This window comes from Bos indicus x Bos taurus, chromosome 6 (genome assembly GCF_003369695.1).
Source record: "Bos indicus x Bos taurus breed Angus x Brahman F1 hybrid chromosome 6, Bos_hybrid_MaternalHap_v2.0, whole genome shotgun sequence".
Taxonomy (NCBI): domain Eukaryota; kingdom Metazoa; phylum Chordata; class Mammalia; order Artiodactyla; family Bovidae; genus Bos; species Bos indicus x Bos taurus.
The window spans coordinates 72,582,079-72,597,422 of record NC_040081.1 but is presented as its reverse complement, the minus strand read 5'-3'; the positions used below and the strand labels follow the sequence as shown (position 1 = coordinate 72,597,422).

The 15,344-nt window shown below is 44.4% G+C and overlaps 1 protein-coding gene across 1 annotated transcript in view; it reads left to right on the top strand.

Annotated features, from left to right (window-relative positions):
- The first annotated feature begins 300 nt into the window (after positions 1-300).
- The window catches only part of IGFBP7 (insulin like growth factor binding protein 7), a 77,833-nt gene continuing 62,789 nt past the window's right edge, over positions 301-15,344 (top strand). Inside the window, exon 1 of the mRNA XM_027544588.1 lies at positions 301-876. Within this exon, the coding sequence (XP_027400389.1) occupies positions 402-876 (475 nt within the window). The 5' untranslated portion in view covers positions 301-401. The remainder of the gene's footprint in view (positions 877-15,344) is intronic.

Here is a 15,344-nt window from a genome sequence, read left to right as displayed (position 1 = left end):
CACAGGAGATCATCTCAAAGTTGTTATGAAGAAGTATAAATATTCGGACTATGAGAGCCGAGGAACAAGGCTGTGAGGGAGCTGTTTTCACTAAGGGCGATTCCCCAAGGATGGGGTGCACGCAGCCCTGGGGAGCAGGGGGCCGAGCAGGACCTGGCGGGGCGCGCTCGGGGCTAAAACCCAAAGCCAAGGGGCGTGAGACCGAGCATCCCCGGGCCCGCGACGCCCCGCCCGGCCCCGCCAGCAGGGGCGCGCCCGAGCCCCGCAGTTCCGGGCGGGGCGGCGCGGGCTAGGCGGCCCCGCTCTCGCCGCCCCGGGGTGTGGTTCCCGCGGCCGGGTTTAAAACGCTGGCCTGCGGGTCCGGCTCACTCGCGCTCCCGCTGCCGCCACCGCGCCCCGCCATGGAGCGGCCGCCGCTGCCCGCCCTGCTCCTCGGCGCCGCCGGGCTGCTGCTCCTGCTCCTGCCCCTCTCCTCTTCCTCCTCTTCGGACGCCTGCGGCCCCTGCGAGCCGGCCGCCTGCCCGCCCCTGCCCCCGCGGGGCTGCCAGCTGGGCGAGACCCGCGACGCGTGCGGCTGCTGCCCGGTATGCGCCCGCGGCGAGGGCGAGCCGTGCGGGGGCGGCGGCGCCGGCAGGGGGCACTGCGCGCCGGGCATGGAGTGCGTGAAGAGCCGCAAGAGGCGGAAGGGTAAAGCCGGGGCAGCAGCAGGCGGCCCGGTTGTGAGCGGCGTGTGTGTGTGCAAGAGCCGCTACCCCGTGTGCGGCAGCGACGGTGTCACCTACTCCAGCGGCTGCCAGCTGCGCGCCGCCAGCCTCAGGGCCGAGAGCCGCGGGGAGAAGGCCATCACCCAGGTCAGCAAGGGCACCTGCGAGCAAGGTGGGCACCTGCGCTTTCCCCTTGGATCCCGCCCCGCCCCGCTGAGAGAGCCGGGCGCCCCCTCGCGGCGCAGACCCGGCAGGGCGTCTGCGGCCCGCGCGCCCGGCTGATTCCCGCGGCTCCTCCCGTGGGCATCCCAGGAGACAAGAGCTGGGGGAGTTGGCGGTCGTGGGATGCCGGGAGGGAGTGATGGACGACGCCTCCTCTTCTTTTTTCTTTTTTTTTTTGTGTGTGTGATTTTATTTTGAGAGTTCGGTGCGTGCACCAAGAAAGTGAGGACTCGTGGAGCGAACGAATATATAGAAAAGATTTCCCGATACCATAGACTCTCCCGTCCCCAAAGCCCACCCAGCTCATACTAACAACTGGCAAATCGATTCACGAAAGCTGCCCCCACTCTTTGCGGAACCCAGAAATACATTTTCGCCTCTTTCTTTCTTGGCTTGAGTGTCTAGATAGAGATGAAGGCAAGAGATAGGGAAAAGGAGTTTGACAATGAAATACAGAATAAGGACTTTCAGAGAGAAGTTGTCTCGTGTTTGATGGACTAGATTGTAAGAATTTTAAAAATTAGATTTCATGATTTCTTAATGTCAAGGGAAATAATTCACTTACTGGACTTTACAGATTCTCAAACAGTAATTTAAACTAGCTAGTTATTTGTGGGGAGAAAAAAAAATACCTCTTTAAAGATGTCGTATATATTATGAACCTTATAACCATTTTGTTTTTCTCTCTTATTCCTTCTTTTCTTTCTTTCTTCTTCTTCTTCTTCTTCTTTTTTTTTTAATAATTTGTCCCCAGGATGCACTTTTCAGCAGGAATGCCTTTGAGGTTATGTTTGGTCGTTTATTTTATTCCAGACAAGTCCAAACTTGCCGTAAATGAAAGGGGAAAATAAAGAGAGTCTGGACTTGCAAAATAAAAGGAGGGGGCTTTTAATTCTCAAGTCTGAAATAACATTTTCCATAGAAAGCAGTTTCAGGGGAAAGTTAGAAATCCAACTTTGGCAGCCCCATTCCTGGTCCCAGCCAAGGCAGAGAAAGGGAGAGAGGAGGCCGTTCTCCTGAAATGACAGAAGCAGTTGGTCCTTTAACACAGCTCAGACTTTCTCCAAGCTCCCAACCAGTTATTTTGTTAGAGTTTTTCCCAGAAGTCCAAATGGCAAATAGGTCATATGTCACTGATTGAAAGCTTTAAATAGTGTAACCAACTTGCTGTTAACTATTTATATTATCATCACCTTAAACTTAGAAAAACCACAATGCAAAGTAATCCACATGCTCTTCCAACAGAAGCAGTCATTTGTTCCTTTGGATCTAACTTATCAGTCATACCATGAAAAGAGAAATGTGCATAGTTGAAGAATTCATTCCAAATATTGACATTTTTCTTACACATTCCAAGGGGAATTTTTCCCCACAGTCTCCAAATCAGTGGAATTTGCCTTATCAGAGCAGAAGGTTAGCTTGGAGATTATTTGAGTATTATGGTCACTTCTAGCCTGTAGCTAGTTTTATGCATCTTCCCTCGTTGCTATTTACATCTCTAAACACTCACACAGTGCAATTATAAAACATTGAGACTGTTAGTCATGTAGAAGTAGTCATGTAACCTCATTATCATGTAAACCGAGATCCTCAGCATCTCTCCAATGTCATGAGGTTACAGACCTAGTTTTCCTTTATGTTTGGGAAAATGTTAAGAGAAATAGCTTCTGAAACTGGAAACTTTGTCATAAATTAGTTTTTTTCCCCCAATCTAAATTTAGAGTTAAGGAGTCTAGTGCCTGAGACCATTTTATAGAAAAAAGCCAGGGAGAGCAGAAAAGAATGTGAGGTCCACCGGAGTACGTTTCCACAGCAGAGATAAATGGGACTAAAGCCAGATCTAATTTATTTCTCCTGATTCCTGAATGTGTTTTGACACATCACAGAAGCAAACCCATCAGAGTGCCTTTAACCTCTGTGCCATTTAGTACTGGGACTTTGCAAAGAATAGAAATGCATTTTCTAGGTTCTTCCAGTCTAGAAAGGGTTCTTCTTCTACCCTCAGAAGAAACTCAAGTTATGCATCCTCAAGTATTGAGATGGAGAGGGCATCACTGTTTGTCTCACTTAACCTGCATTTACTGAGACCATGTGGCAGGTGTCGGCACTCTTGCTAGATGCTGTACAGTTGAAGATGAACAAAAGAAGTCTGGTCTTGCTGATTAACAAAGTATCCATATGAGTTACAAACCTGTCACCCAGAGCACTTTCCCTGGAGCCCAGGAGAACCCCAATCTAAAAGGTAGTGACCTAGTAATCTCACCTAAGACTGTCATCATGAATTTAGTGCCATTAGATCTTATTGAGGTCCCTGAAGTCATGAGTAACTAGAAGAGATTTGAAAATTCAGTTTAATTAAAAGTTAATAGAGGGACTTCCCTAGTGGTCCAGTGGCTAAGACTCTGTGCTCCCAATGCAGAGGGCCTGGGTTCGATCCCTGGTCAGGGAACTAGATCCCAGTTCAGTTCAATTCAGTAGTGTCCTACTCTTTGCGACCCCATGAACTGCAGCACACCAGGCCTCCCTGTCCATCACCAACTCCCGGAGTTCACCCAAACCCATGTCCATTGAGTTGGTGATGTCATCCAACCATCTCATCCTCTGTCATCCCCTTCTCTTCCTGCCCTCAATCTTTCCCAGCATCAGGGTCTTTTCAAATGAGTCAGCTCTTCACATCAGGTGGCCAAAGTATTGGAGTTTCAGCTTCAACATCAGTCCTATGAATGAACACCCAGGACTGATCTTCATTAGGATGGACTGGTTGCTGCAAATAAAAGTCCACATGCCACAACCAAGACTTGGCACAGCCGAACAAATAAAAATAAATTTTTAAAAAAGTTGATAGAGATGCCAAGATATGTAATAAAATCTCACAGGGAAGAACACCATGCCTCTTTATTCTGGGTCTTGGTTACTCCTTTTGTGTATAATCCTTTATATCTGAGTTACTTTGCAATCCCTTGGTCCTTGTGTCTCATTCCCTCTTCTCCCTCAGAATTAATTTTTTACTTGTAGAATCAGAATTCATTCTTAAAAGACTCTTTCTTGCTAGTACCTTTGTTGTTTGCTATTATTCTGTTGTTAAGTCACGTTTCCGACTCTGTGACCCCATGGACTTCAGCACACTAGACTCCACTGTTCTCCACCATCTCCTGGAGTTTGCTCAAATTCATGTCCCTTGAGTCAGTGATGCCATCCAACCAGCTCATTCTCTGCTGCCTCCTTTTCCTTTTGCCTTCAATCTTTTCCAGCATCAGGTCTTTTTCCCATGAGTCAGCTCTTCAAATCAGATGACCAAAGTACTAGAACTTCAGCTTCAGCATCAGTCCTTCCAATGAATATTCAGGGTTGATTTCCTTTAGGATTGACTGATTTGGTCTCTTTTCTAAGAGACTCTCAGGAGTCTTCAGCACTACAATTTGGAAGCATCAGTTCTTTGGCACTCAGCCTTCTTTATGGTCCAACTCACATCTGTACATGACTACTGGAAAAATCATAGTTTTGACTATACAGACCTTTGTTGACAAAGTGATATCTCTGCTTTTATATGCACTCTCTACGTTTGTCATAGCTTTCCTTCCAAGGAGTAAGTGTCTTTTAGTTTCATGACTGGCAGTCACCATCTGCAGTGATTTTGGAGCCCTAGAAAATAAAACCTGTCACTGCTTCCACTTTTTCCCCATCTATTTGCCATGAAGTGATAGGATCGAATGCCATGATGTTATGCCATGAATTTTATGAATGTTGAGTTTCAAGCCACCTTTTTACTCTCATCTTTCAACCTCATCAAGAGGCTATTTGGTTCCTCTTCACTTTATGCCATCAGGGTAGTATCATCTACATAACTGAGGTTGTTGATATTTCTCCCGGCAATCTTGATTGCAGTTTGTGATTCATCCAGCCCAGCCCTTCACATGATGGATTTTGCATATAGGCTTCCCTGGTGGCTCAGACGGTAAAGAATCTGCCTGCAATGCAGGAGAACCAGGTTTGATTCCTGGGTTGGGAAGATCCCCTGGAGAAGGGAATGGCAACCCACTCCAGTATTCTTGGCTGAAAATTCCATAGACAGAGAAACCTGGTGGGCTACAGATCACAGGATCGCAAAGAGTCGGACATAACTGAGCGACTCCAAATAAATAAGTAATACTTTGCATATAAGTTAAATAAGCAGGGTGACAATATACAGCCTTGTCATACTCCTTTCCCAATTTTGAAGTTGTTCCATTGTTCCATGTCCAGTTCTAATTCTGTTACTTTTTGACCTGCATAGAGGTTTCTCAGGGGCCAGGTAAGGTGGTCTGGTACACCCATCTCCAAGGATTTTCCAGTTTGTTGAGATCCACACAGTCAAAGACTTTAGCATAATCAATGAAGCAGAAGTAGATGTTCTTCCCTTGCTTTCTCCATGATCCAACAAGTGTTGGCAATTTGATCTATGGTTCTTCTGCTTTTTCTAAACCCAGCTTGTACATCTGGAATTTCTCAGTTCACGTACTGCTGAAACCTAGCTTGAAGGATTTTGAGCACAACTTTGCTAGCAGGTGAAATAAGCAAATGGCTCAGACAGTAAAGAATCTGCATGCAATGTAGGAGACTACTGTTCGATCCCTGGGTCAAGAAGATCCCCTGGAGAAGGGAATGGCTTCCCACTCCAATATTCTTGCCTAGAGAATTCCATGGACAGAGGAGCCCTGGCAGACTACAGTCCATGTGGTCACAGAGTTAGACTATACTGAGTGACTAGCACTTTCACTTGAACATTCTTTGGCATTGCCCTTCTTTGGGATTGGAATGAAAACTGACCTTTATAGTCCTGTGGCCATTGCTGAGTTTTCTCAATTTGCTGACATATTGAGTGCAGCACTTTAACAGCATCATCTTGAAGGATTTTGAATAGCTCAGCTAGTACCTCTAGGACCAAGTTAAAACTACCTAGCACTTCACAATAACTCTCTTATTTTGATTTTGGCCTCTTCTCTCCAACCACCTTTATGGTCCAGCCACAGTAATTGTTTGCTCTTAGCTGTTGTTCACAGTCACACCTTCACTTATCTTTCCACTCTTGGAACTCTTAGCCTTCAAGGATCAACTGGTATCATTGTCTTTATGAAACCCCTTGTCTCTCCCCTCCCCTCCTTACCCCTCATAATTATGTTCTTGTCCTTCTTCAGCTCTGGTACACAGCTCTGTACACAGCTCTGTACACATGTGAAGCTGATGGCTTCCAGGCATCTTTTTTATTTTTTAATGTTCTGAGTCTGTCTATATACTCTGTGGGAGGTGGAGGATGTTACTTTACTTTTTACTGGGGTAACATTGGCTTATAACATTAGATACATTTCAAGTATACAACATTATATTGCTACTTCTATATACCCAGCAGGGTGCTCACCACCAAAACTTTTGTTTCCATCTGTCTCCATACAGTTGACCCCCTTTACTCATTTTGCTGTCTACCCCACCCCACCCACACTGGTCATCACTGCTCTGTTCTCTATAGCTACCTGTTTGTTTTTGTTTGGCTTGGTTTGTTCATTTATTTTGGGTCTTGGGTTGTTTTTTTTTTTTTTAATTACACATAGAAGTGAAATCATACAGTATTTGTCTTTTTCCTTCTGACTTATTTCATTTAGCACTGTACCCTCAAGATCCATTCCATGTTGTCACCAATGATAAGATTTAATCTTTTTTATGGCTGAGTAATATTCCATTGTATGTATATATATATATATATATATATATATATATATATATATGTGTGTGTGTGTGTGTGTGTGTGTGTGTGTGTGTGTGTGTGTACCACATCTTTATCCATTCATGTGTCTCTGGGCACTTAACACTGTTTCCCTATCTTGGCTATTGTACCTTTGTAAATAATTCTATGATAAACTTAAGGTGCGTATATCTTTTCAGACTTTGTTGTTCAGTTGCCAAGTTGTATCTGACTCTTTGCAGTTCCATGGACTGCAGTATTCCAGGCTCCTCTGTTCTCTGCTATCCCCCAGAATTTGCTCAAATTCATGTCCGTTGAGTTGGTGATGCTATCTAACCATCTCCTCTATCTTTTCAAATTAGTGTTTTTGTATTCTTGGGGTAAGTAGCCAGAAGTGGGATAACTGTATCATATGGTAGTTCTATTATTAATTTTTTGAGGAATATCCATATGGTTTTCCATAGTTTCTACACCAATTTACATTCCCACCAACAGTGTACAAAGGTTCCCTTTTCTGCACATCCTCACCAACACTTGTTAGTTCTTGCCTTTTTGGTAACAGCCATTCTGACAGGCAAGAGGTGATACTTCATTGTGGTTATGATGTGCATTTCCCTAACAATTAGTGATGCTGAACATCTTTTCATGTGCCTATTGGCCCTCTGCATGTCTTCTTGGGGAAAATACCTATTCAGCTCCTCTGCTTTCTAGCTAGTATTTATTGCACATGTACTGTGTGTATGTGAGCACAAGGCATTCTAGCAGAATAGTTAAGATGCTGAGCTCCAGAACCAGACTCCCAGGTGTAAATCTTAACTCTGCCACTTACTTAGCTTTGAGCATGATCCTTGACCTCTTTGGGCCTTGGTTCCTCACCTGTAATATAAGAATTATAATCATACCTTTCTCATAGAACTGTTGTGAAGATTCAATAAGATGATCCATAGAAAGCACTCAATGAATATCCATTGTTTTCATTTTTCAACTTGAAAACAAGCTCTATGAGGGAAGGGGAATTTCACTCCCTGTTCTCTCCTCAAGGGCCTAAATCAGTCCCTGGCATTAGTAAATGCTTTGAATATATGTTGAATGAATGAATATATGAATTTTTAGGTGCTCTTTCTAGTCTCAGGGTAAGCAGCCTTGAATAAGATAGACAAGATCCCTCTCTCATGGCATCTATCATAAACTTTAAACACAAACAAGTAAACAGGTAGTTTCACATAGTATGTACTGTGAAGAATGTACACAAGGGAAATAGCATAGAAACTAGGGGTGGATGAGCAGCTTTAAGTGGGGGTGGGCCAAGCCATGCTGAGGGCCCTTGTGAGGATTTCAGCAATGGGGCAGAGCTCCTGGGAGAAGAAGGAGCTCTTCTAGTTAGTATAGCACCTTCCACTGCCTGAAAAGGGCTCTTTGAATGTCTGTCTTCCCCACTAGACTGGGAGCATCTTAAAAGAGGGACTCCATCTTGACAACTCCCCCTCCCCAACAACCACAAGTTGGTTCTCTATGTTACTGAGTCTATTTCTGTTTCATAGATAAGTTTGCACCATATTATAGATTTCACATATAAGTGATATCATATGTCTTTTCTCTTTCTCATTTAATACATATGATAATCTCTAGTTGCATCCATGTTGCTGCAGATGGCATTATTTCGTTCTTTTTTATGGCTGAGTAGTATTCAATTGTATACATGTACCACGTCTTCTTTTGAGGCTTCCTAGGTATCTCGGTCTCCAGTACTCTTGCCTGGAAAATCGCTGAGTCGGACACGACTGAGCGACTTCACTTTCACTTTTCACTTTCATGCATTGGAGAAGGAAATGGCAACCCACTCCAGTGTTCTTGCCTGGAGAATCCCAGGGACAGAGGAGCCTGGTGCGCTGCTGTCTATGGGGTCGCACAGAGTCAGACATGACTGAAGCGACTTAGCAGCAGCAGCAGCAGGTAGCTCAGTGGTAAAGAATCCACCTGCCAACACAGGAGAAACTGGTTCGATCGCTGGATTGGGAAGATCCCCTGGAGGAGGAAATGGCAACCCACTCTAGTATTCTTGCCTGGGAAATCCCACGAACTGAGGAGCCCAGCGGGCTGCAGTCCATGGAGTAACAGTCAGACATGACTGAGTGACTGAGCATGGACCATATCTCCTTTATCCTTCCATATGTCAATGGACTCTTAGGTTTCTTCATGTTTTGGCTATTGTAAATAGTGCAGCAATGAATATTGAGGTGCATATATCTATTGAATTATGATTTTCTCTAGATGTTTGCCCAAGAGTGGGATTCCTAGATCATATGGTAGCTCTATTTTTCATTTTTTAAGAAATTTTCATACTGTTTTCCATGGTGTCTCTAACAGTTTATATTCCACTAACAGTGTAAGAGGGTTCCCTTTTCTCCACATACTCTCCATCATGTATTGTCTGTAGACTTTTTGATGATGACCATTCTGACTGGTGTGAGGTAGTACCTCACTGTCATTTTGATTTACGTTTCTCTAATAGCATTGTCGAGCATCATGTGCCTATTGGCCGTCTGTATGTATTCTTTGGAAAAATGTCTGTTTAGGTCTTCTGTTCATTTTTCGATTGAGTCCTTTTTTTGTTGTTGTTAAGTTGTATGAGCTGTGTGTATATTTTGGAAATTGAACTCTTGTTAGTTGCAACACTTGCAAATATTTTCTCCCATTCCATATGTTGCTTTAAGATTCTTTTAGAGGAAAGTAATCCAAAGAACAAGTTACTGTTTCTTCATGGTTTAGGAATTAGTTATTAAATGGAAGGTGCCTGACCTACTGTTCTGCAATTCTTCAGGAGACAAATTAACAGGCTTGGAATTAAATAGCCACGAGGCACTTTTCGATTACACACAAGTAAGAACTTGCAGTAAAAGCTGTTGAATCCTGTAATGTGCTCTGGTGGGAGTCAGGAGAATTCTGTTTCAAAGATTCTTTTTTATGAAACCGAGAGATAACCTAAGGGAGGAGGGGAAGTGTCTGGGAGATGATGTTATAAGGTTATGAAAGGTCTTTTAAGACGTTTTACATTCTAGACGTATGAGATGGAGTGACTGAGCTGAGAAGACATTTATTTAATGCCCTTAAATACGCTCTCCCGTCTTTCTCTAGAGTTTGCCCTCTGGGTTTGTCATAGATTTGCCTTCTAGAAGAAACTGCCTTATAAGGCTCTCTTTTGTGTAGTTTAGTGACAGAACTCCCTTGAATAGAATCCAAGGCCAGCCAGCCTTCCCTCATTCTAAATTCCTCCCCCAGTGGATAAGATTATGGTGCTTCCTTTACTTTAAGCTGCTTCACAAATGATCTCACCTCGTCTGTGTTTTTAACTGTAAGACAGATAACATTTTGTTTTTAGCCAACTGTTTGGGGGAAAAAAAAAAAGAACCTTGAAATATTATCAAAAGAACTTTTACGCCAGGGAGCATATGAGTGTAACCTTTTTTTGTAATTTAGATCCAGGAGTAGCACTGTTAAAAAGCTTTGAGATGGAAGAAGACTTTGGAAGAAGATTTAGGAATATGTAAATGAATGAGCCTGGTTATGTTAGGAAATTTTAAAGTTTTCCCAGTGAGTCCTTTACTCTTTATGAGTGGCATAGGAGAATGGGAAAGACTATAGAAACACCCAAGGGAAACTTTGCCAAGCCTGATCTGTGTGGCTCTTTCAGGCTGATTTAAGACCACCACCCCACCAGTATCCCATCGCCTCCATGAAACCTCTGAGACAAAGTGAGGAGGTCAGGAAAAAGAAAAAAGGTTGATTGCGGGGGGGGGGGGGGGAATGTTTATTTATGACTTAAAATTAATGTGTAAAATAGTTGAATTTCGTTTTGTCCCAAGTTAGATTAATGGCAAATGATCTGATGCCTTTGAAAACACTAACTTGGGCTCCCCTGGTGGGCTAGTGGTTGGGAATCCACCTGCCAATGCAGGGGACACAGTTTCAATCCCTGGTCCGGATGCCCAAATCCCACATGCCATGGACAACTTAGCCTGTGTGCCACAACTACTGAAGCCCGCACACCTAGAGCCTGTGCTCTGCAACAAGAGAAGTCACCGCAATGAGAAGTCCTTGCGTTGCAACAAAGAGTAGCCGCCACTCACTGCAACTCAAGAAAGCACGCAGACAGCAGCAAAGACCCAGGGCAGCCAAAAATAACTTATTAAATAAAGGAACTCAGAGGAAATGGACATGGATTCCCAAGGCTCGAGAAATTTCTTCTTATTCTAAATAGTACTTTTAAAATATTTAACTTGTTGAGTTTGACTTAACCATCCTGCAAAGGAAAGCAGGGCGAGGTTAATCAGAAATAGCTGAAGCCTAGCAAGAACCCTGCCCTCTCAGTGCCTCCACCAAGCCATGGGTTACAGAGAGAGGAGTCATGCATGAAATTGCCTGGGTCTAAAAGCAGGTCCAGGTTGCAAAGTCTGAAAGGTAAGAAAGGTTCAGACCAGGTAAAACAGACCTAGTAACCCAGGGTTGACAAAGCCCCATTCAGATGCTATGAAGTTACTTACAGAAGAGTGTTGGCAAGGCAAGGAGAGCTGACATGTTCAGAGTAGAGTTTACCACTATGAAAAAGCAACCCCCTCAAAAACCTCAGAATAACATTATATGTATATAAATTAAGATATAAATTATATATACTTAAATTAGTATATATAAATTAAGATATATTATTATATATAAATTGCATAAATGAAGGCACAGTGTATTCTCCCTACTTCACAGAATTATCACAAAGGTCAGATTATAGAATGGACATGAAATCATTCTGTAATACTGTGCAGCACCAAAAAATGTAAGGAATCATTATTGACTACTCTGTAAACTCCTTTGGGCCAAAACTCTACAGAGTGCCTTGTAGGGTGTGATAATGATAACTGGTGTTTGTGTAATGCTTTACTGAGGGTTTCCGTGGATGTTTCCTCGGAAACCACACAATAGCCTTGGAAGGTAAGGGGAGCTATTATCCCAGCTTCCAAATAAGGGAACTGAAGGTCAGCTGTCACACAGCCAGTAACTAGCAGTTCTAGGACATAAATCTAGGTATTCTTCTGCAGCTGAAACACTTCTGAAAAAGTGTTGCTGCTGCTGCTAAGTCGCTTCAGTCGTGTCCAACTCTGCGCGACCCCATAGACGGCAGCCCACCAGGCTCCCCCATCCCTGGGATTCTCCAGGCAAGAACATTGGAGTGGGTTGCCATTGCCTTCTCTGAAGGCAGGAGTTTGATTCACAAAAGTCAAACTCCTGGGTGTGAAAAAGTGTTAGGAAGACCTTAATGAATTTATCTTACTTCTCTTTTCCTTTTGATGAGTTAACAAAAGAGATATAAGATACATTCCTGTCTAAACTGCTCTGAAAGAGCTTTTTCAATAGCATAAAAGAAATTCTGTATCATAACAGAATTGATGTCATGGTTCAACTGGCTTTTTGTGGTAGTGTGGTGCAACTTGTAATAAATATGTTACATTCAGCGAAAGATGGTATGCCTTCTATGAATGGATGTTTCCAAGGGGACTTTGTACAGGTCCCTGAGTGCCCAGTCTAGAGTTGGCCCTTCGAGGGTCAGATTGCAAATCTAAGAGCAAGCCTCTTCAGTTGCAACCAGGAGGCTCTTTCTTAACCACTGGACTACCAGGGAGATTCCTCAACCAAGAGGCTCTTAAAGGTCCAGTATGCTAGAGGCAGCTGGCATGAAGATTCTCCCAAGCAGGACCTCTAGGAAGATACCGTTTGTGTGTGGTGTTTGGTCATTGGCCAGGCCTTTCTGGTAACTCTGAGTAGGGTATAGGAGAAGATCCCCAAGAAGACTGCCCACACACTCAAGTGTGGACTTTCATCTGAGGTTTCAGCCCTGAGTGCTGACTGAGGCCTGCTCCTCCAGCACAGAACCATCAATATTCCTGGCTGGGATAATAATATTTACTCCACATCTGAGCAGTAGTTCATCATACATAGGTCCGTATACTCTCTTTAGGGAATTTGCATTTTTAGGGACTGGAGTGTATTTTTTGTCAGTCAAGTGACAACTTGCCAAAGAAGAAAAATCCATGTAGGAGTTTGAGGATTCAATTAAGTCTAATCCATTGTGACTTCCTGACAAAGAAAAAAAAAGAGAGCACTCTAATAGTCTTAACAGGCATAAACGCAGCTGACTCCAATCACTCTGTTCTTTCATGTTGTTTTTCTTGAGGAGGGGATGACTCCAGCTTTTTGGGAATCTTGTCTTTTTCCCTGAGTGAGAGAAGCTCAAAGACATCTCATTTACATCCGGGCAGATTAGCAGGCCGGCAGTCAAGTGGCTGAATTGAGAAAGCTTCAGATCTAACATCTGTTCAGCAATTTTTTGGCCTGACCCCAAGCATGGGAGAAAAATTTTTATCAAGAAGTAGATCTCCTGGCACCTTCAGAAGGTTTTGAAAGAGACCACACAGAAATGAGGCTTTAGGAATCTGTCGGAACAGACCAAGCCTGAAGGATGCAAAGCCTGCTTCTTCTCCGTGGGAGCTTTCAGAACTTCCTGTTCAGGGAACAGAAATCCAAGAGTGAATTTCAATAGCAGCTGTAGCAATTACACTGCAGCCCTGGCTTCCAAAGAACCCCCCTCAGGAAGCCGTGGAGCCTGTGATCCTGAATGAAGGGCTTGGGTGGCAGCGCAGCCCTGAGTGAGAGGAGTCGGAGCGAGGGACCCTTGCAGTGAGGCCGCTTATTAGAGATGCTCAGCCCAGCTGGAGAGGCCAGGCCAGGGCAGAGATCAGGATGCTGCCTGAGTTTTGACAGGTCAGGACTGTGGAGCCGAAGGCCCCTCTCTGCTCAGGTGTGTCTCAGATCAGAGCTGCAGAGCAGAAGGCAGAAGGTGATCCAGCTTGGCTCTTGCTGTACCACTAAGCCTGTGGTTCATGAGAAGATAACTATCAGGGCCGGGGCAGGCCTGTTCAGGACCCAGCCGTGATGTGGGCAAGTTAGCAGCCCCCTCCTGCAGTCCTGCCCCATCTGAGGCTTCTTTCCTTTCACCTGCTCTGCCTGGCCTGTCGTTACAGACTGCTCTTTTTTCCTGTTTGATGGAGTGCAAAGAAAGGGGGTTTTCTTTCTCCACCTCTCAACCCTTTCTTAGCTACAGAGCCTGGCCAGCAACTTTATAAATGGTGAGCTCTGCTCCGTCTTCTCCCTCAACTCCATCCCCAGACTCATGAGCCATCTCCTGGCTTCTCGCAGAAGACGGTGAATAAGCAAACACTTGACATCCACCCCTAGAGGCAGCCAGCTCAGCCCATGTCATGCGAGAGATGGCTGTCCCCTCTTGTCTTAACACTCCTTTGGGAGGAAGCTTTCTCAATGTTTTAGGAGCCTAATCCATTCCATGCATCAGCCCCAAACCCTGTGACCCATCTCAGGTCCAGTCCAGGGTATAGGAGAGACAAGCACACCCCCTGGTGACCATGGGTTTAACAGATCCCCAAGGAAGGCAATGGCAGCCCACTCCAGTACTCTTGCCTGGAAAATCCCACGGACGGAGGAGCCTGGTGGGCCACAGTCCACGGGGTCGCTAAGAGTCGGACACGACTGAGCGACTTCACTTTCACTTTTCACTTTCATGCATTGGAGAAGGAAATGGCAACCCACTCCAGTGTTCTTGCCTGGAGAATTCCAGGGACGGAGGAGCCTGGTGGGCTGCCATCTATGGGGTCGCACAGAGTCAGACACGACTGAAGCGACTTAGCAGCAGCAGCAGCAGCAAGGTTGACCCCAGATCTGACCCTTGTCTTCAACTCTTGTGACTGTGCTGGTCGCACAGAAGCCAAAACGTGACTGGTTATTTGTAAGGAAATATAGCAGAGTGGTCAAGAGTGTGAACTTGGGACTCAGACCACCTGAGGCAAAGTCCTCTCTGCCACTTAACTGTGTGACTCTAACCTCCTCAATTCAGAGTTTTCTTACTTTCAAAACAAACATAATAATAACGTCTGCCACTTGGGGTTCTTGGGAGCTTAAGTGAGATTCATGGAAAGCCCTGGTACCTGGCATGTAGTAAAATCTCATTAAATACAGTTTCATTTTAATTTTTACTGGTATTAGCATCATAAACCCTGGTATGAGTTAGTTTATAAGTGCCTTGACTGTAGCATGTGATGTCTCATTTTAACCAATCCAGACTATCTTCAAGTGAGATCTGAAACCAGTGTTTAGATCTCTGCAAACAAAAAGGCAGGATAATGTTCTTATAAACAAATCCCTGGAAACGTCCATCGGGCTTTTGTCCTTGTTCTTCAAGGATTCCAGGGCAGGGAGTCCAAATGCAGACAATCACATGGGAACCCCCCGGATGCTGGCCCGAGGATTCACTTTGTTTTCACAGCATGGAATATTTCCATGTTCCAGCTCAGGTCACACACAGTATTTTCTAATAACATCTTTTATGCATAGAGGACTTTTTGGATTCAGGAGACACTCAAATTCAGTAATTACTGGTCTGTTTTTTCCCTGCACATATAGGAAATGTTGCGCGGTTTTGTTGGTTGGTTCATTGTTTAGAAATGGAGGTACTGTCTCCAAAGAGGAGGGTGAACCAGAATCACAGAGATTGGCAGAGGAAAAGTACGATCAGTATCCATTATGTACATATTGGGTGTTATCCTTGACGTTTAGAGACTCATTGATAGAAATAATAAAATCTT